Source organism: Melampsora larici-populina (assembly GCF_000204055.1).
Source record: "Melampsora larici-populina 98AG31 unplaced genomic scaffold MELLAscaffold_20, whole genome shotgun sequence".
Classification (NCBI taxonomy): Eukaryota; Fungi; Basidiomycota; class Pucciniomycetes; order Pucciniales; family Melampsoraceae; genus Melampsora; species Melampsora laricis-populina.
In genome coordinates this window covers 899,832-919,340 of record NW_006768784.1, presented here as the reverse complement: position 1 = coordinate 919,340, position 19,509 = coordinate 899,832, and the positions used below count along the sequence as shown (strand labels likewise).

Genomic DNA, 19,509 nt, shown 5'->3' with positions numbered 1-19,509 from the left:
AGAATCTCCAGCCAAATTTGGAGATTTTCACAAGATTTTTTCTCATTCTATTCATCTCATTTGAACTGAAGATAGTCAAAATCATCAACATGGCCAAGTGAGCTTGTAAGCTTGCATCAACTCAAAAACCAGCCAAATCCAATGATATTCAAACAAGTAAAAAATCTCAAAACTGGTTAATGCAAGTGATTTTTGTTTAATAAGATACAGCCAACCTATTCAGACTGGAATACTCTAGAACTTGATGATGGCATCCTGATTCATTTTTCCATGGATGAGGCAGTGAACATCTGTTTTTCATGCATGGTCACAATTTTGACAGTCAATCTTGTAATTTTCCAACCCAAGGCTTCTTGAGTCTTGATGGTAACACTAATACACCTCTGGCTACTAGACTCCTGGGATATCATCCGGAGGAAAATGAGACGTATTGGTCGGACTCTATCCGTATCTCACTGCCAGACGCACATACGCGTGCGTCGTGTCATTTCGCGTCTGATTTCCATATCCATCCATGCAGAGTCCGACATCCAGACGTGTCCTGGCCTCAGACGTGTCTATGAGGCTAGCCAGACCTGTCTGGCCTCCAAACCCAGTGGTCTTACCAGTCTTTGAGGCCTTCTACGACCGATTGTACAAATGTAATTCCCTTATCTCCCACTCTTTCATTAACTTTATCAACAACGGCCTATCAAGACCAAATCATTTTGAATTCTGAATCAAAACCAAGGACTCAATCATCAATATCAAGCAAACCCTTGTTTTTTAACTCATTTCGACAAATCGAATTGCAAAGACATTTCAACCAATTGAACCGCAAAGACAACTATGTACAGGCACCTATAGACAAATCATGATGAGTCAACCTCAATCAACACAATCAACCTAAACGCAAAAACACACATTTTATACAACTATTTACATATCTGTCTCTCATCAAAATGATCAAATTCATAACTCAATTTAAAGATCATCAGTAAATGGGTCGTCCCCACCTCCATCAGGCTCTTCCACCTCGAACCCAAACTCATCAGCCTCAAACACCTCGACCTCATCCCGTGGCAGCCTCAATTCCTCCTCTTCCTCCCCCCACATTAGCATCCTATGCTCCAGAATCTCCTGATCATCCAGCACCTCGGCTTGAAGACTACGTGCGTTCACATTAACCTCCCACTCCCTTTGGCACTTCTCAATCAGCCTGTCCCAATCACGTGCTAATGAATTGTTGAATTCAGAAGTCGAGCTCGAGTACGGCGCTGTTTCTCTCAGCAAACCGAGCATGTGTACATTCCATGACATCCAGTCTCGACTGTGAAGCTGGCAAAGATTTATCTCTGCTGCCTTCAAAACGGTTTGACTTTCATTCCATACATCTTTTGTTTGTCGGCCCCCAGGCTGAACCAAATCGATTGGACTTTCTATTCCATGACATTCCGGGTCCCATTCTGTAATTACAAGTTGTAACGTAATTCATCGAATCAGTCGCAGACCTGTACCACTTCATTATGTTATGTGCACAAATGATACAACTTACCTTTGGTAGATAAAGTAGAAATACGATCAAAGCTCTGGTCTGTTTTGAGGGCATATAGCATCATTTGGCGGATCTCCCTGCTGATGCGGCGGAGCTCTTCAGAACAACTTCGCTGTTCTAAAAAGGCTTGAATACCTTCTATAGTGCCTCGGTCAACAGCCCAAGCCTCCGCTGGATGTGAGAGTGACCCCATGCTCCAGAATTCATCCTCAATTGACAACTCCTTTGTCTCTCCGAACAAAGGACACAGTAAGTAACTGACAGGCAAGATTGCATTATACTTTGACACTTGTAATTTGAATGAATCATACTTCTTCTTGAATAAGTTATGTTTGTTTCTCATGAACTGCTTGAGACTCTGTTGTACGCGAGTGCCTAACAACATCCAAATGCATTTGAAACATCACTCTGAATTGATTCAAAAATAACAAACTCGTAATCGAAAGGTAGAAGTTATGTACCTTGGCCATGCTTGTCCCATCGTCTTTGAGCCTCTAAAATCCCCACCTTGGCTTCATACAGCCTCTGCTTTGCCATACGAACTCGGATGAGCGCCCGAGCCTTAGCATCTACCAGATCGTACAGTGCATGAGACTTTTGAAGGGAAATACAAAAGGCAAAACTTGTACTTACTGGTGGCTGCTTTGAGAGTGCGAAACTCTTCGCTTCCTAAATCAGCCACCACGGTTGCGATTGCCTCTTCAAATGCTACAATTGAACCTGGCAGAGTGAGTGCCTGCTCTCGTTCCGATTCAGTTGTATTCGGATCACGAGTGTTCCTCAGACTTGCAAGTTTCACACTGTTTCCAATTGTACATATATCAGCTTGGTACAGCTTCGTACTGAAAGTGAGGAGGGAAGATGCAATTCACTGTGATTCTTGCAACTTCTCCTCAAGATCAAGCAAATGAACTAATCGCTCCTCAAATTTGAGACGACTCTTGTCTGCCATGGCGGCCAGTTGCAGAGCTCTCTGTCTGGCCCACTGAGCGGCAAAATAGTCCTGAGTGTAGCGTGGATCAGACTGCAACAAATCGTTTAATGTCTTAGTAGCTTTTAAGCTACGTTCCCTAGCATGCGTCAATTTCTCTCGAGCGGAACCAACTAATTATACACACAATACAATGCATCAGCTAAAAGTGTGATGTGGTTAGTACAAAGAGACTGACTTGACTCTCACCTGCATTACCGCGCAAAAGACTGTTTCGATGCTTCGATCGGAGATGTAAGGTGATCAATTGATGCTGTTTTGTTGAGTACCTATTTGGCATAACCAACGGAGACAAAAAAGACCAGTCACGCTCAAGACCCTCGCCATCCGAGAGTCCCCAGCCCTTGTTGAGGCGAGGGTTATATTCCAATTGACACGACCACCTGTGCACATATGAGTGGAATACACTCGTGCCAAATTTCAGCTGCTCGTTTTGGAACAGTGCATTCTAAGTTGAGACCTTCTGTCAGTAACAAGTAAGAAAATACAAAAGATCACCTGTGGCATACAGATCCTCTGGTGAAACACCGAAGAAAAAGAGAAAAATACATACAGTATCAGACCGTAAGATTGTTATCAGATCGGTCAGCTCGCCCAGATTGGTTTTTCGTAGGGACTACAAGTCACTACCAGACCGATCTGGTCGCTGAAATTTATGCAGACCGGAGAAGTCCTTGCAGACCGGTCTGTACTCACCAGACCGGTCTGTACTCCCTCAGACCCAGACCAGTCTGTCCACATCATTTGGCAAAGACCCCACAGACCGGTCTGACACCTCCTCGCAGATCAGTCTGGGCTCATATCACAAAACCTCACTTGAAGATCCCTCACGAAGACATCAGCCAGACTGGTCTTGCTACACTTCACCACTCACTCTGACACCACTCACTCCGACACCACTCACTCCAACCAGTCTGGACTTGGTTTTCAAAATTTCAACTTATCAAAAATAAACAGAATCGATCTCAACCCACCACCACACAGCCACCTCAACCGATCTATGCAGTCAGCCACATTTAAACCAATGATCAGTTGATCATCACTCTCAAACCAAGCTCAAGTCGAACGAGACCAACTCTCGTTGCACTTCGTCAAGAAATCCACCAGCTAAATCGATACACAATTCACAGTGCAAACTTGCTTGCCTTCTTCAGTGACCTTGGATTTAGCTTTGGTTTCAAAACTGAGGCTAACTCCAAGGCCTTTGAAGAAGGCAAGCAAGCAGTGTTCTACTCAAGACGAACAATCCTTACGACTCAATACACTCTCACTAACGATCACCAATATACTGATTGAACATCATTTAATAGATCAACTGTGTCAAACTTCAGAATCTATTTCATCATCATCAACTTTATCATTCATAAATAAAACAGCAACCAGTCAAACTACACATTCCAATCATTTTCTTCAACCTGTCCATCACCTAACAACAAAGCCTGTTCAATCAATTCTAATTCATCAAGTGGTCGCGAAACAATCGAGCAGCAGTGTACGGTTTTCTCCCAGGTGCTTTTCAACTTTTGAATCAATGCACCCCACTTCGAGACCAACAAATTGACCTCTTCAACACTGCTAGTCGAGTATTGTGCGGTTCTTTGAATCAGCGAGGGAATCTGACTATTCCAGATCAACCAAGTTCGGCAGTATTTCATCACGAGCTCGCTGTGCAAGGCTTTGAGAACGGCTTGACTCGTTTCCCACGATACCTTTGAAATAAGGCCACTGCGTTGAACCAGCTCAACCGGACATTGTCCATTTGGACAGCCGTCCACCCAAGCTACATACACAAAGAAGAACTGTCAGTGTTCAACAAGTAAGTTGACAAAGTACTTAAACTCACGCATCTCACTCAGTGCGAGCAAGCCCAATAATCGTTCCTCCAGTAATAAAGCACATCGAACCATGTTGTGTACTTCACAGGCAATTCGCTCAACTTCCTCCTTGCCACTTCTTGCTGTACGAAAAGCCTGGATCCCGGTCTGTGTATCCAAGTCAACTGCCCAGGGCTCGTCGGGATGTGTAAGGTGGCCCATATTCCAAAATGGATCAGTGATATCCATCGACTTGATCTCATCAAAGCTGGGCAATTTTTGAGCAGGAAAGTCTGGAAATCCAACATTATAAGCTTCAACATTGGTCTTGTATGTATTGTATTTTTGCAATAATGCTTTGTTTCTTTTCTCCATGACAGACTTGTATCTTGGCTGGTCCGAAGTACCTGAATAGACATGAAATTTTAACTCTAAAAGCATAGTATGGAGACTTGTACCTCTACTTACCAATCCCAGGTTTATCCCATTTTTTTTGCCACTCGATCTTCCCAACTTTAGCTTCATAAAGCTTCTCCTTTGCCATTTGTATTTGCATCCTTGCTCGGGCGCGTGGGTCTAAGGAGTAAGAAAGTGAACAATTAGTCTCGTGAATCAATGTATAAAAGCTAGCAAATTTAGGTTCAATTACCTTTGACCTCCGGCATATCTCGAAAGTCATTGCCTCCTATATCCATTGCCAGATCAGCTATAGACTCCTCTAAAGCCACCAGTGTTGATGGTAGGGATCGCAGAGAGCTGTATTCTTCCTCTGTCATGGTCCTCCGACGCTTTCTTCGAAGCTTAACGAGTTCATCACTTAATCGAACAGGACAGCATACAATGGAAGAAACTGTATCGGTATATGAAAGACCTGACAAACAACTTAAAAAAACTCACTGTTGTTCTTGGAACTCTTCTTCAAGATCAATCAGCTGTCCCAGTCGGACCCGAAGGTCTTTGAGAGAGTTGTCAGCCATTATCTCAGACTGACAGGTTTTCTGTCGATCCCACTGCTGGGAAATGTACTCGATCGTGAGTCCTGCAGTAGATTCTAGATGAAAAAGCTGAGCGCGTGCCTCAGCCAACCTCTTTTCAGCAATTCCTAGCTTGCGATGGGCTGATTTGGCTACCAGACACAGTCAAACTTGTCAAAAAAAGTAGAATCAAGATAATGGAAACAACAGAGAGTGACAGCTTACCAGCATCACGTAGCTTTATTGCAATACTGTGTAAAATCTTCAGATGTATTGCATCTAAACGGTTCTGCTTTGTTGCCCATTGAAGCGCAGGAATGAGAGACATGATACCAAACCAGTTACGCTCCAAACCTTCGCCATCCAAAAATCCCCATCCAATGTTCAGACGTGGATTGTACTGGAGTTGACAGCTCCATCTGTGAACGTAGGCGTGGAATGCACTCGTGCCAAAGCTCAATCTTCCTTCTGAACGCTCGTCGGAAAACAGATTGTTCTATAATTACGAATTGTTATAGTCATTTTTGAGTTGGCAAGGATATTTACGCAAATAAATTCTCACTCTGATTACTCCTTTCTCCATAGTACATCCTATATCATACAGAACACCCACACCCGCTTTGTTGGTATCTGTACAAGCTTCCATGACCGCTTCGAAGAGAAATCCCAGCAAGGCATGCACAAAATATGCTCTGTATACAAGATTAAATCAATAAGAGACCTGAAAATGAAAAGAGTAATTCACTTTTCACCACTTCGGATCACATTGACTATCTTGAGCATGTGGTCGTGTCGGCATGCCAGACCGATCAGACCAGTTTCTTCGCTGCCTCGCCAGCTTGAACCATCTCTTCGGTCTTCTGCAGCTGTGTGTTGAGTTGTGCATGGGTCCTGTGAATCAATTTTTTTAAGACCATCTGTCAAGTACATTACCAACTAGATATACATACCAGAGGGACTTCAGTCCTTCCATTACCTGACTGTTGAGGTTCCCAACGTGCAACTTCATCTGTGCGAATAAATAAGGACGGATTGGAAATCAGAATTTCTTCGATATCTCGACTGGCTGCCTCATGACGGCGCTGTTGAAAATTACCATCAACACAAACGATGTATTGCGGGCCTTTCTTGATAGGGGAACATCCTGCTGGACCGAAACATCTTGGACAATTGCACGCAAGTTTCTCCAATGGGGTAAGATTCAGGCTCTGAGCCTCGAGATCCTCAATCATCTTGAGTATCTGGCGATAGTAATATACAGCTGACGCAAGGGGTTTTCGCCAGAGGCGAGGCTGACACAACCACGTCAGTCAGTATCTAAATTATACATTCCAGCTTGAAAACGTAATGAGATATGTACGCACCTCGTAAGTTCCAGGCACTAACAGCTGAGGATTGAATGCATCGAGAAATTCGTCGATCATGAGAGAAAAGGGTTGAATATTCGAATGGCAGTATTTCCAAGCAAGATGATACAACCGAAGGAGTCTCAACGAAAAAGCAGTCTCAGGAGTTTTTGGGGATGCCCCAAAGTATCCTTGATTGAGAAGACGAACTTGATCCGGTGTGCAGCTGCAGAACTCGACTTTGAGTTGTCTACGATCTATAACACTAGGTCAGTTAGTTCTGATCTATTGATGATCAAGAATGAGATATCATCTCACACAACAAATCGACTGTGTCGACCAGCCGAGTACGCTTACGACTTGGTCCACATGAGCAGATCTCGACAGTGTTGAAATTATGATCCCAAAGTGAATGATCACCGCCATTGGATGTTTGCTTGACAGCCTTCATGAAAGCAATAAAGACCCTTTGCATTGTTGATTTCCAATGTATGTCCTCTTGGATTTTTTGATGTTTGTAAGTATCTCTGGAAAAATACCGTACATATGTGTGCATTTCTTCTTGATCTGACTCTTGACCCAAATCTTGAAACAGCTCTTGATCGCGCTCATCTTCATCAGGGAATCCAGAATAATTGAAGTCGTTGTGCATAATTTCCGGAGCTTCTTGCTGTTGATTGATAGGATCCAGATTGGCGGTATGTTCCGAATTTCGAGACGGATCATTGAGGGCGTGGCTGATGGATTCACACTTACGCTGACCCCATTCCTTTTGAGCTTGATCCCGTTCCGCTTTTTCGATGGTAGCTTGAGTGTCGGCACGCTGACGTTTAGGCTTGTGTTGAGAGCCTATACATGGTATGGATCGACCTGATGTTCCCATGTTAGAAGATTGATTTCACCAACGTGGAATTGGATAATTCAGGGACCCATCACCGCTTTGCGCTCAACTTGTTTTAGCACATCTATTCAGCATATCACTTCCCCTTTGGGCAGGTCCCTTAAGTGCATACAGATCTCAAATGTCCAAGTCCGGCTCTGTCTCAAATATGGAATTGCCACAAAGTTACGTAATGAAGCAAAACACAGCTAGTCTAGCTGACTGACCGTCTTAAGGTTTCTTTGGGCAGCTCAAGTTGTATGTAGTTGAAGAATAAGGTCTGTGACAGGCACTGACAGGCATCAGTCTGTCAGACTGAGCGTGTGAGATCTAAAAGATTCCTTTGAGTTAATTCCAATGGTAGTTGAAGAACACGGACTTTGCAAGATGAAAGCCTTCAACCACTTGGAAAACAATCACCCAAAGGTACTCGAATGATGAGACCTGACACAGAACATTGATTGAGGAGGTTGTGATTTAGGGAGTTTCTTCAGATTGCAAACTCATGTATATTAGCTGGACTGTGGCAAAAATTAATGAGTGTTTAGTCTGATGCGGGTCAGATGTGGGGGTCTACGTGAGCTACAGAGGTATGGTAAAACCTTTGCTATATGGCAGATGAGCTCAAAGTGGAACCATTTTCAAAGAGTTTGAGAATTATACTATGATTGTTTCAATGGTTGACAAATCCACATTTCTCTATCCCCATTCAAATGAGTGTTGAGTGCAATTTGGGTCAGATCTGGGGGTCTATGTGAGTTACAGAGAGCAAATAAAACTATTGCTGCATGGCAGATGAGTTCAAAGTTGAACTAGTATTGAAAAGATTGAGGATGTTCCTATTATTGATGAGATTTTCAACTTCTGGACAGTGCTCTGTCACCACTTTGATGAGTGTTGAGTCCAAGGCGGGTCAAATGTGGGGGTCCATATGAGTTACGGCGAGCCAATAAAACTTTGGCTGTATGGAGGATAAGGTGAAAATTTAATTATTTGCAGTGCAAGTGAGGAGGGATCTATCTTTGGTGAACTTATTGAAAACTTCACAGCTCTATATCACAACTTGAATTAGTGTTTTGTCACTTTGTGGGTTGATGTTGGGGGTCCATCTGACTTACGGAGCGCAAATAAAACTTTCACAGATTTCAAGGGAAACCAATGTTTGAACCATTTTATTGAAGTACTAAAAATTCTCCATAAAAACTGGAATTTCTTGGAAGTACTTGGGAAATACAAATTTGTGAATGATGACCACAGCTATCAGCATACACATAATTGAATGGTCAGATGCAGCCAAAAAAAAAAATCAAAAAGTTGGAAATTATTTTTGAGAGCAGTTGAAATAATGGTGGAGTAATATTGGGGCATCATGAAAATGTGTGCCATTTTGGTCTGACTTGAAAACTGTAGAAGTTTTATTTGATCACCGTCATTCCAAAAGACCCATACAATAGTAGAAAAAACACCACAATGGGTCATAGAGCAGTATAAGACTGTCAGTAAGGGGTTCAAATGCTGGGCTTTTCCTAAATATATTTTAAAATGTTTCAAATCTAAACTCATCTACCATATTGCAAAAAATGTACTTGAGCAACAACCCTCACATATACCCCCAATTTGACCCTGGCACCAGCAAAACAAGCTGCAAAATACACATAGAGCACTTTGGGAGGGTGACTAAAAAGTTTCTAAATATATAAGATTTCTCAAAGACTTGAAAATACTTCAACCACATTCTCATCTGAAATGCTGTGATTGTTTTATTTGCACCCCGTAACTCACATGGACCCCCACATTTGACCTGCATTGGACTCAACACTTGTCAAAGTGGTGACAGAGCACTGTCCAGAAGTTGAAAATCTAATCAATAATAGAAAAATACTTAAAATATTCAATACTAGTTCAACTTTGAACTCATCTGCCATGTTGCAAGAGTTCTATTTGCTCTCCGTAACTCACATAGACCCCCACGTCTGACCCAAATTGAACTTAACACTTGTCAAAGTGGTGACAGAGCACTGTCCAGAAGTTGAAAATCTAATCAATAATAGAAAAATACTTAAAATATTCAATACTAGTTCAACTTTGAACTCATCTGCCATGTTGCAAGAGTTCTATTTGCTCTCCGTAACTCACATAGACCCCCACGTCTGACCCAAATTGAACTTAACACTTGTCAAAGTGGTGACAGAGCACTGTCCAGAAGTTGAAAATCTAATCAATAATAGAAAAATACTTAAAATATTCAATACTAGTTCAACTTTGAACTCATCTGCCATGTTGCAAGAGTTCTATTTGCTCTCCGTAACTCACATAGACCCCCACGTCTGACCCAAATTGAACTTAACACTCATTTAAATGGGGACAGAGAAATGTGGATATGTCAATCATTGTATCAATCATAGTATCATCATCAAAGTACTTAAATATGGTTCAACTTTGAGCTTGTCTGACATATTGCAAAAGTTTTACTATACGGCCGTAACTCACGTAGACCTCCACATCTGACCCGCATCAGACTAAACACTCATCAATTTTTGCCACAGTCCAGCTGATATACGTCAGTTTTACTAGATAAATCTTGATGATAATAACTTAAGATATGTGACCATACCAAACAACATCTGGTCCAATGCAACCATATAAAATGACTATATCTGCTTGAATTCAACGCCCTGAAGGCTATGTTTTCTTGGGAAAATCCACTTTTTTGACCTCTTGCTTTACTAAATAAGAACTAATATTTATTCTGAACCAATGCGGTCCATCTATCAGTAAAGAACACATTTTCACAATTTTTAAGAGACGTTCCAAAAGTCTACTGGCTTGCTGATCATGTTCCTACTAGTAGTAGTATGAATCAAGAGTAATAAATGAAGCTCATTCTCAGTTTGTGCACCGAGTCTAACACATGCAATTTCTTGTCACTTTATGCTGCAAGTTGAACTTCACCCAAGTTCAAGCTGGTCTGATGAGTCCTGATGTTTCCTTGTACATACAGCCGTATGCATGATTGATGAACATTTGAAAAAAACTTCTCGAATGTTTTGAAAAACTTTTCGAATAATTGAAATTTCAAATGAGTTTGAGAACCCATGATTCTCTCTTTACCACTGTCAAAAGCGCCCAAATCAACAATTCTCAGCAGCATACTCTTCAATCCGTATCATGAACACTTACAGACGAGCTGGTAATGGCCGTTTTTATCATCCTCAAGTGAAGTTAATGGTTGTTCAATGGCTGCTTCAAGGCGCAACAGTCCAGGATGTCTTTCTACGAAGCGGCTTGAGGATCTCCAGAGCTTCTTGTGAGAGATGGTTATTCAAGTACCAAGCCACTGGCTCTGTCATCTCACCTCCAGAGGACTACAAAACACTCGGCGGACCCACTCACATCGAGCCCCATGAGCGTGAGATGCTAAAGGACGCCATCGAGGACGATCCGACTCTTTTCCAAAGAGAGATGGTGTGGAATTTGGAGGAAGACTCAGGAGTTCGAGTGTCACAGCCAACCATCTCCCGCGAGCTGAGCAAGAAGATTCACTTGACTCATAAAGTTTGTCGAACTCGCAATCCCAACCAATCTGAAATGGATCGGGCGGCGTATACACAAATGGTCTCTGGAATCCCACTTGATCGATTGGTTTTCCTGGGTCAGTCTTTCTCTCTACTTGTTTTTCCAAATTGCTTGCTGATCTAATTGCAATTGTTCTTTGTCTTTTGCTTCTAGATGAAACCTCAATCGATAAACGTAATATGTACAGGACTATGGGATGGGCACCAATTGGTGAACATACTGATCGAGTTGACCGCTCACTCCGAGGGACTCGCTACACAGCCATAGTGGCTATTTCACTGGATGGATGTCTTGCTCTCCAAGTCTTAGAAGGTGGACCGTGGCGCATCGACTTTGAGGAATTCATTCGGACCTATTTAGTACAGTTTTTTCCCTCGTTCTCATTGTTTACACCAATCTAATGTTTTGATATCTTGCTTTCTAGCTGCCTATGATGAATCCATGGCCTGAAAAGAACTCTGTTCTTGTAATGGACAACTGTCCAATTCACATGGGTCCTGAAACTGCTTGGTTGTGTTACGAGCAAGATGTAGTTTTGATGTACCTACCGACGTATAGCCCGGACATGAATCCGATTGAGAAGACCTTCTCTGTAACAAAGTCTCATTTTGTCGACTCCCAAGAACTGAACCGCGAGGATTTAACAACAGAGGAAGAGATTGATCGGATTTACATAGAGATTACACGAACAATGACACCTGAGTTGATGATAAGGGTCTACTTTGGTGCCGATTACTTTTAGTCTCAAGCAATTTAATTTGTATCATCCATGTATCAATCAAAATTGTAAAGTGGTCAATTCTCGAGATTGATTCAAAAGATAACTTTTATCTCATATTGCTTTCATTCTTCAAACCTCACTAGTCTCAAAGTTGTTTTCTGTTATTTACACTATGTTGTTAGATTGCATAAAGAGATACAAAAGAAAAAAAACAATAATAATAACGCTGTAATACATTTTGAATCGATTGATTGTTTTGTGTTTCAACAATAATGATACTGTGATAAATATTGAATCAATTGATTGAGTGTTTTGTGTTTTGTGTTTTGTGTAAAACGAGAACGCGAAAGAGATGCTTTAAGTTGTATTATGACCAGTGGCTGCTTTATCATGATAATGTTGTCGATATACTTTAGCTGTGTTAAGCAATCCTGAACGAGTCCCTAGATCAAGACCTTCATTCTTCAAAATCTCAGAAGTCATTGAACCTTCAATCACTTCAAAAGCTCTCCAAGTCGTGAAGCCAAGTGCCTTGATTTTTGAACCTCCGACAGAGTTGAGGTCAATCTTTGCACGAGAAATGAAATCTTCGAATGGCGGGGTGATTACACCACTATCAGATGCATCGAACGGGCCGGCATGCCTGTTGGTTGTAATGGCAGTTGTAGAGGTACTCGCCGAGGGTGGAGTTGCTCTGATTGTTTCCCCTCGAACAGGGGGAAACAAGGCTGAGGCATTTGTCATTGAGAACAGTTCGGTCTTTGGTGGGTGTTCGTCATCGACTTCATCATCCCCATTAATCTAGACATAAAAGAATGAAGTTTATGAGTTTTTTTTATACTTGTTCCAACAACACATGCTTACATTTGCTTCAGCCCAAGTTGTCAAGCGTAAGTGACTTAGCGGTAGCTTCCCCAAGCTACTCGTGAATTCGCAACCATCGCCCCTTGCAGTTTTCTTATGGTATTTGTCTCGTAAGTGTGCCACTTCAACTTGGATCGGCCCAATGGGTTCAACAGGCTAAGTTCAAAGATCAAAATCAGTATCACCCAAATAAAAAAATGTTGAGTAGAACTGACCAATAGACCGGGCTGATAAGCAGCAGTCGCTTGAAATGTTTGGTTTCCACCCGACAAAGTGCTGGAGAGACTTGATTTCTGAATCACTTTGAAGATAATCAGTTTAGCTCAAGAGAACAAATGTAAAGAACTTACTGTGGCTTCATCTCTGGCAGCAACCCGGGGGTTATCCATAAGAACATGAGCCTCAACATCCATTTTACTATTGTCGTTCTTTTTAAGAAGCTCATAAGCCTCGGTCCATCTTGATTCGTCCTCAAGTGGTATGATAGTCCAATTCTTGCGATTGTGGCGGAATCTAATGTCCCAGGTGATATCATTTGCCTCAGGCCCGGTGAGAAGACGTGAGGAGAGAAAAGGTTGGAATCGATTGGCTACTTCAGCCAGTTGGGTTTTGAACTTTGTGAAAGTGAGTCTATTGATTTCGACTGCAAAGGTGGCATCAATCTTGTTGTTCTTTTTCGACTTTGAGCTGATCTGATCCCAACCGGGATGCTTTGGAGCATCGCTTGCATTTCGGGGTCGTTTTTGTAACCTTACAGTCTGCTTGGCTATAAATACATCGATAATTGCTTTGATCAAAACAGCTTTTGTGTAAACAAGAGAAAAGTTCACTTTATCAGTCAATCAGAAGGCTTTCAAGATTGATGTTGATGAAAAACGTACGTTGCAAGTCTTCAACATCAATCTCAATTGATTGATTGTCTTGTGAGTCTGAGGTCATCGGATTGAATCTCCAGGGTCCTGATGAATCAGGTATGAATCAATTGATCAAACTGGGCGCTTTTGACAGTGGTAAAGAGAGAATCATGGGTTCTCAAACTCATTTGAAATTTCAATTATTCGAAAAGTTTTTCAAAACATTCGAGAAGTTTTTTTCAAATTATGGTTCTCAAACCTATGCAAAAATTTGTGCAAGTTTTGAGCAACTTCTGTGCAAGACATGAATAGAACTTGCACGGAACTTGCACGGAACTTGCACGTCGGTCTCGCACGGTTTTCGTACCAGTTGGAACAAAATAGCTGGGGTCGTCAAAAAATTTAATGCGCAAGATTGGTGCAAGAAATCTTGCACGGATCTTGCACGTCGGTCTTGCACAGTTCTTGCACAGGTTTGAGAACCATAAATGTTCATCAATCATGCATACAGCTGTACTTTGAAGAGAAAGAAACTGAAAAAGTAACCATATGTAGTACGGTATGTATACTACGGTACAGTATGAGAAATTTATTGAGCGAGTAAGTATGTAATCAAACCCTGGACAAAACTTCTGGAAGCTTCCAGATCCAATTTGCCCTTTTGATCTCTTCATCAGACTTCTCCACTTGCCCAATTCGCCAGCAACTCCTCAACTCACATCATCTCTCAGCCAACACCAGCCAACACCTTCATCCCACATTGACATGGCCCCTTCCACTCGAGCCACTCGATCCAATGCCCTTCATCGTTCTCCATCACCACGTCCTTCAAAACGAGCACGTCAGCCTCGTGCCACAACCCGAGTCGCTCCAAAGTCTACATCAGCTAATTGAGAGGGTGATGGTGCTCAACCTACCCTGTCTAACCCTCAACAACTGCTTCAAAATACAAACAATACTCAACCAAACCCATCCCACCCTAACAGTGCCACTATCAACACTGATATACCACTCAGCGAGATCACTTTACAAAACTACCATCAGGTCAAGAACTACTGGCCCATCGGACGCATCCAAGAGCAATTAGATAAGCAGAAAACCACAAACCACCAGATCAGCGCAGCCGTAATCACCGAAGGACAAGCACTCATGGCTAGTCTTGACCATAGTCTTCATATGATTGCTATGATTTCAGGAGTCGACATAGACAATTTGAAGCGCTCATTGTAAGTTTAAACAAAATTACACTACCTATAACACCTTCACTTACATGACCATTTTGTATTGGCATCACAGGGGCTTGAAGGGAGGAAGTCACGCCGAAAACACGTGGCATCGGTGGCTGTCTTTTGCACTTGAGGCCAATAAACATCCAAGTGAGTCATTTTTACAGTCTTTATAGAATTTTGTAGTTGAACACCAATCTTGCATCTTTTCCAGTGCCTCCTAGAGGGTCTCCAAACTCCTCTGAGCTTCTCACGATCCGCAATCAAGCTAATTCGAAGGCTTATCAAGCTCTCAAAGACGAAGAACTCGATGTTTTCACAGCCGAAATCTTCTTCTCCCTCGGAGGTTACCCAGACTACTCTTCAATAGTTATACCGGAGGATAATGTACACGGAGACTCTGAAATACTAGTTCCAGAAGTTCCTAAGCTGGCTCCTGAGGAAGAAGAACTGTACCGTCCTATCTATAACCGACTTGTCGATCAGGATAAGGTCACCAGGGACCGCGAGCTGAATACACCCAGCAACTCATCTCGAAAAGAAGAGAAACGCTCGCTACAATGTATCAAAAAGATAGCACAGCATGTAAGTCCTTCAATGGCTATTCTATCTGAGAAGAAACCATCAGATTAATTTTGCTTACTAACTTTCTTTCCAGCTTGCGCGGGACCATCAACTAGTTGGCCTAGAATATTATCTTATCGCCTGTAGTAATACAACTGTAGGTGGTGGATGGTGTCGGGAGTATACGAGTCGTGACGAGATATCTACGTGGGTTTCGACCAAGGCTAACCTGCAAGAGGTGTTTCCCTTATACTGTCAGCATCGGGCTACCATTGAAGAGGTGAATACTGTGGCAGCCAAAGCCAAACCCAATGATCCTAAACCACCAAATAAATCCGACCAAGATAAGAAGAAACTAGGTGGGCTATTGAACAAAATGGTTGGTACGTCAATACCTCAGCTTTTCACTTCATTCAACGTGTGGTCTGATGATACCTTGTTCCCTAGATGATCTCATCGGGTATCACCCTGCTCATGGCTTTCCCCGTGTCCCCGATCCTGTCTGGGCCATCACCGATCGCAAAATACCGATTATTGTTGAGCGTGATGATGACTCAGAGATGACCCCCGAGGAGTTTTCCCTTGGTTTCAATGGCATGAATGCAAGAGCTCGACGTCACTGGCTTGCCGACATTGACAGTGGTAAATTTAGGATCAAGAAGAAGGTTACAAGCAATGAAAGTGATGCAACAGGTGCTGGTACATCTGGTTTGAACGATACTAGTGCAGCTACTAATTCCAATGATCAACAAACAACTGATACACACGATGATAATCAAGTAGACACGAATGATCTGGGAAACGGTAATGCAGCAGCACAGGCTGATCTTGATGGGGAGCCATTGAATTGAGTTTGTAGCTTTTCATATTGTAGAATGGATTTGCAATCGGGGAATCTCATGGATATCTTGATCAAACAGTGACGATTTCTATAATTGTTTCATCCGTTTTGATTTTTTATTTGTGTTCAACTTTTACCTTTCAACTTGTCTTCAACTGTGTCCTTTCTTTATCTTATAACAAACTCATATTGAGTATTGACTGCAACTCTGCAACTTGGATCAAATTGAATTCTTCACATGATGGAACAATTGGTCGAATCACTGTACTGAAACAATTTGTTTGCCTAGCACTTGTCGGTTGAAATGATTGTAACCCCAACATCAACTTCGAACTTGGCGAGCGCTAGTATACTTCATGTTCTTTTCTTTGTTGTCGACTTTCTTATTTCTGTTGGAGGGGAAGATTGAGGCAATGAGTTTGTACAGCATTCTTGATGTGTTTCTTGAAGTTGAAGTAACTCAATGGATTTTGAATTGCATCACGCATTCACTTATTCAATAAGTCATTACAGATCCAAAGTGAAGTATTCAAATTTATTCAAATTGAGTTTCAACAGCATCGAAAATTCAGTCAATTTGTAGAAGTTAATGAGTGAGTCTTCTACAATCCGACTGAACTTCCTTGTTGAAGATATGTACATATCAACCATTTGATTTCTCAAATCCAGCTCAACTTGACCAAGTGCCTTTTGCTGAGTTATTAAATTATTCCATATCAAATCTGAACAGCATCAAAAACTAATTTGGTCAAAGAATGATGACGAGTATAATAAAATTTAATAAGAAACTAGTGTTTGGCATGTGGACTTGTATTGACACTACAGTATAGTTTTCTATGCGCGACCGGTTGTTGTCTCTTTGAAACCTACGTGGGGAGAGTCGCAAAGAACAGTCCACCTGGGATACTTGTATTGGTACATTGTGGGAAGATGGTTTTCCCGGACCCGGAGGTGCGCTTTTCCTCATGTTCAAACGTGACCAATACATGTAATTTGATCCAATCGAGGATTCAAGTGAGAGTTGAAGGCGTGCTTGCGAACAGTACAAAGCGCTGATTTTCAAGTTTTCAAATTGCCAAGTTGTTATTTGTTAGACTTACAATTCGAGACTTGAGAATGGGACAAAGTCTGATGTGACACATGGAATCAAAAGGATCCGGTGAAAGTGAGAAAACACAAAGTCGAATATGTAGTAAACCTTTGGGCTCATGTTTCAATAATTGAGGGAACACAAAGAGTGTCAGATACAATCTTGAAAACGATGACTGTGTGTATGTATGTGTAGTGGGAGTCGGACAAATAAAACATCTAATGAAACTGCTATGAAAGTTCATGCAGTATGTATTGCTATGGAGTGAGAGTAAAGGAGTGGAAACTCGACTAAGATATTGTCCAGGCGAGCGAGAGGTGCAATACGAGCACAGGACGGTAGAGTGGCGAAGTTTGCTCCTCATCCAATGTGTGAGATAGTCTGGTTTGTGTGGACACTGGTTGGTAATGCTTGGGAGGTTGGTTCTCCAGACCGTTTTGAAGTGGTGAGGCAAGGTAATCGGAACACTCAGTAGCAATTCGACCAGACTGGTCTGTGATTATGGACTGATCATCTGGATCGCCGTCAGACCTGTCTGTGAGGCCTTGGCTTTTTTGATATTTCTTAAGACTGGTCTGGGTTTGACTGGTCGGGATTGGATGAGTAAGACTGGTCTGGGTTTGACTGAGTAAGACCGGTCTGAGGGAGTACAGACCGGTCTAAGGGAGTACAGACCGGTCTGCAAGGACTTCTCCGGTCTATGAATTTCAGCGAGCAGATCGGTCTGGAAATGACTTAGAATCCCCGCAAAAAACCGGTCTGGGCGAGCTGACCAATCTGATAACGATCTTGCTGTTAGATACCGTATGCATTTTCGTCTTTTTGTTCGGTGTTTCACCGAGGGATCTGTATGCCACAGGTGCAAAAGATACTGGCTGATTCAAAAATACCTTCTTGAGACTCTTCTCCAAAGTACAGCCAATATCATACAATATACCAAGCCGCTTTGGGCGGTCTACTTCGGATTGTCCCGCTACAAATCCTAAGATTTCATCGAGGAGGGCAAGAACATAATACTGCCTGTAATTGTCAAACACGAGTATTTATTAATGAACATTCATCAATGATAAAAACAAGTGTGTACTTGCTTTTCACCGCTTTGTACAACGTTCACAAACCGCAGGATATGATCGTGGCGGCAACCCATACCGATCAGGCCGGTTTCGTCGCAGGCTTTCCAAGTGGTACCTGCTCGGTGATCTGCAGCAGCTGTGTGCTGTGCACTGCACGGATCCTGTTTCAAAATGTACTCTGAAGTTAGAATGATACAGTCAAAACTTATTAACCTAGATACGACTCACTGAAGCAACTGATTTCTTATTGGTTTCGGTTGGTGCCCACTTCTCTACTTTGGCAGGTTTCATGAATAAAGGTGGATATGCCGGTTTGCGTTCGTCGGACTCACGACTTGCTGCTTTGTGTCTTCGATGTTGAAAGTTACCATTGAAGCATATTATGTAGTCAGGTTCATCCTGCTCATTATTATCCTGGAGAGGACCAAAGCATCGGGGGCAGTTGGAAGCCAGCTTGTCCAAATGCGAGAGGTCCAGTGCCAAGTCACAAAGCTCGTCCTCCATTAGCAACATGTGTCGATAAACATCAACAGCGGCAGATAGGGTTTTTCGCCAGAGCCGGGGCTACAACTCATATGTAGTATATACATATGGTCAGGTTTGAGTTTCAAGTTTGTAGGAATAAGGCCAAGGAAATGACTGACCTGAGTTGTTCCGGCCACAAGAATAAGAGGGCTACTGGCATCTAGAAAGGTGTCTAGTCCCAATGCAAACCCTTGCATGCAAATGCTGCACTGTTCCCACAGTGTGTGGTGGAATCGAAGAAGCCGAATGGAAAACGCGGTTTGAGGATGAACCGGTGATCCCCCAACGTATCCCATTCGGATCAGCCTCACTTGGTCACTGGTGCATTGGCAAAACTTGATCTCTTTCTTGTCACGAGCTATGTACAGTATCCGTACATTCAAATTAATGCTGGCTGATATTTAATTTGACAATAAATCATGAGACTCACAGAGAATATCCACTAGGTCGACTGATTGTGTTGTAAGATCTCCAACACCACAAGCACAAGTGTCATTAAAATCTTCATTCCAATTTTGAAGATCACCCCATCGTGCGGTCCTTGACGACTGGGTCATGAAAGCCACAAACATTGGGCCAAGTACCTTCTTCCACCAAAGGTGCTCAAGCAGCTGCTTGGATTGGTAATAAGTTCCC

At 42.4% G+C, this 19,509-nt stretch overlaps 6 protein-coding genes across 6 annotated transcripts; 2 read left to right on the top strand and 4 right to left on the bottom strand.

Annotated features, from left to right (window-relative positions):
• Positions 1–260: 260 nt before the first annotated feature.
• Positions 261–1,299, bottom strand: MELLADRAFT_106934 (uncharacterized protein; the record flags this gene model as incomplete). The annotated part of the gene is made up of 3 exons (XM_007410411.1): positions 261–398; positions 469–575; positions 996–1,299. 3 exons carry the CDS (start codon positions 1,297–1,299, stop codon positions 261–263), a joined length of 549 nt encoding a protein of 182 aa, XP_007410473.1.
• A 4,540-nt stretch (positions 1,300–5,839) lies between these two features.
• On the bottom strand, positions 5,840–7,602 carry MELLADRAFT_71976 (uncharacterized protein; the record flags this gene model as incomplete). Its single annotated transcript, XM_007410410.1, has 5 exons — positions 5,840–6,204; positions 6,264–6,322; positions 6,410–6,605; positions 6,678–6,916; positions 6,978–7,602. 5 exons carry the CDS (start codon positions 7,540–7,542, stop codon positions 6,055–6,057), a joined length of 1,209 nt encoding a protein of 402 aa, XP_007410472.1.
• Positions 7,603–9,098: 1,496 nt separating this feature from the next.
• Positions 9,099–9,818, bottom strand: MELLADRAFT_106933 (uncharacterized protein; the record flags this gene model as incomplete). Its single annotated transcript, XM_007410409.1, has 4 exons — positions 9,099–9,216; positions 9,322–9,399; positions 9,499–9,576; positions 9,676–9,818. The coding sequence occupies 4 exons, from the start codon at positions 9,816–9,818 to the stop codon at positions 9,099–9,101; spliced, it is 417 nt and encodes a 138-aa protein (XP_007410471.1).
• Positions 9,819–10,707: 889 nt separating this feature from the next.
• Positions 10,708–11,238, top strand: MELLADRAFT_63565 (uncharacterized protein; the record flags this gene model as incomplete). Its single annotated transcript, XM_007410460.1, has 1 exon — positions 10,708–11,238. One exon carries the CDS (start codon positions 10,708–10,710, stop codon positions 11,236–11,238), a length of 531 nt encoding a protein of 176 aa, XP_007410522.1.
• A 955-nt stretch (positions 11,239–12,193) lies between these two features.
• On the bottom strand, positions 12,194–13,639 carry MELLADRAFT_106932 (uncharacterized protein; the record flags this gene model as incomplete). Its single annotated transcript, XM_007410408.1, has 5 exons — positions 12,194–12,637; positions 12,701–12,856; positions 12,916–12,993; positions 13,051–13,502; positions 13,582–13,639. The coding sequence occupies 5 exons, from the start codon at positions 13,637–13,639 to the stop codon at positions 12,194–12,196; spliced, it is 1,188 nt and encodes a 395-aa protein (XP_007410470.1).
• A 680-nt stretch (positions 13,640–14,319) lies between these two features.
• On the top strand, positions 14,320–16,195 carry MELLADRAFT_87385 (uncharacterized protein; the record flags this gene model as incomplete). Its single annotated transcript, XM_007410461.1, has 6 exons — positions 14,320–14,395; positions 14,450–14,780; positions 14,851–14,930; positions 14,995–15,365; positions 15,439–15,727; positions 15,792–16,195. 6 exons carry the CDS (start codon positions 14,320–14,322, stop codon positions 16,193–16,195), a joined length of 1,551 nt encoding a protein of 516 aa, XP_007410523.1.
• Between the last annotated feature and the right edge of the window lie 3,314 nt (positions 16,196–19,509).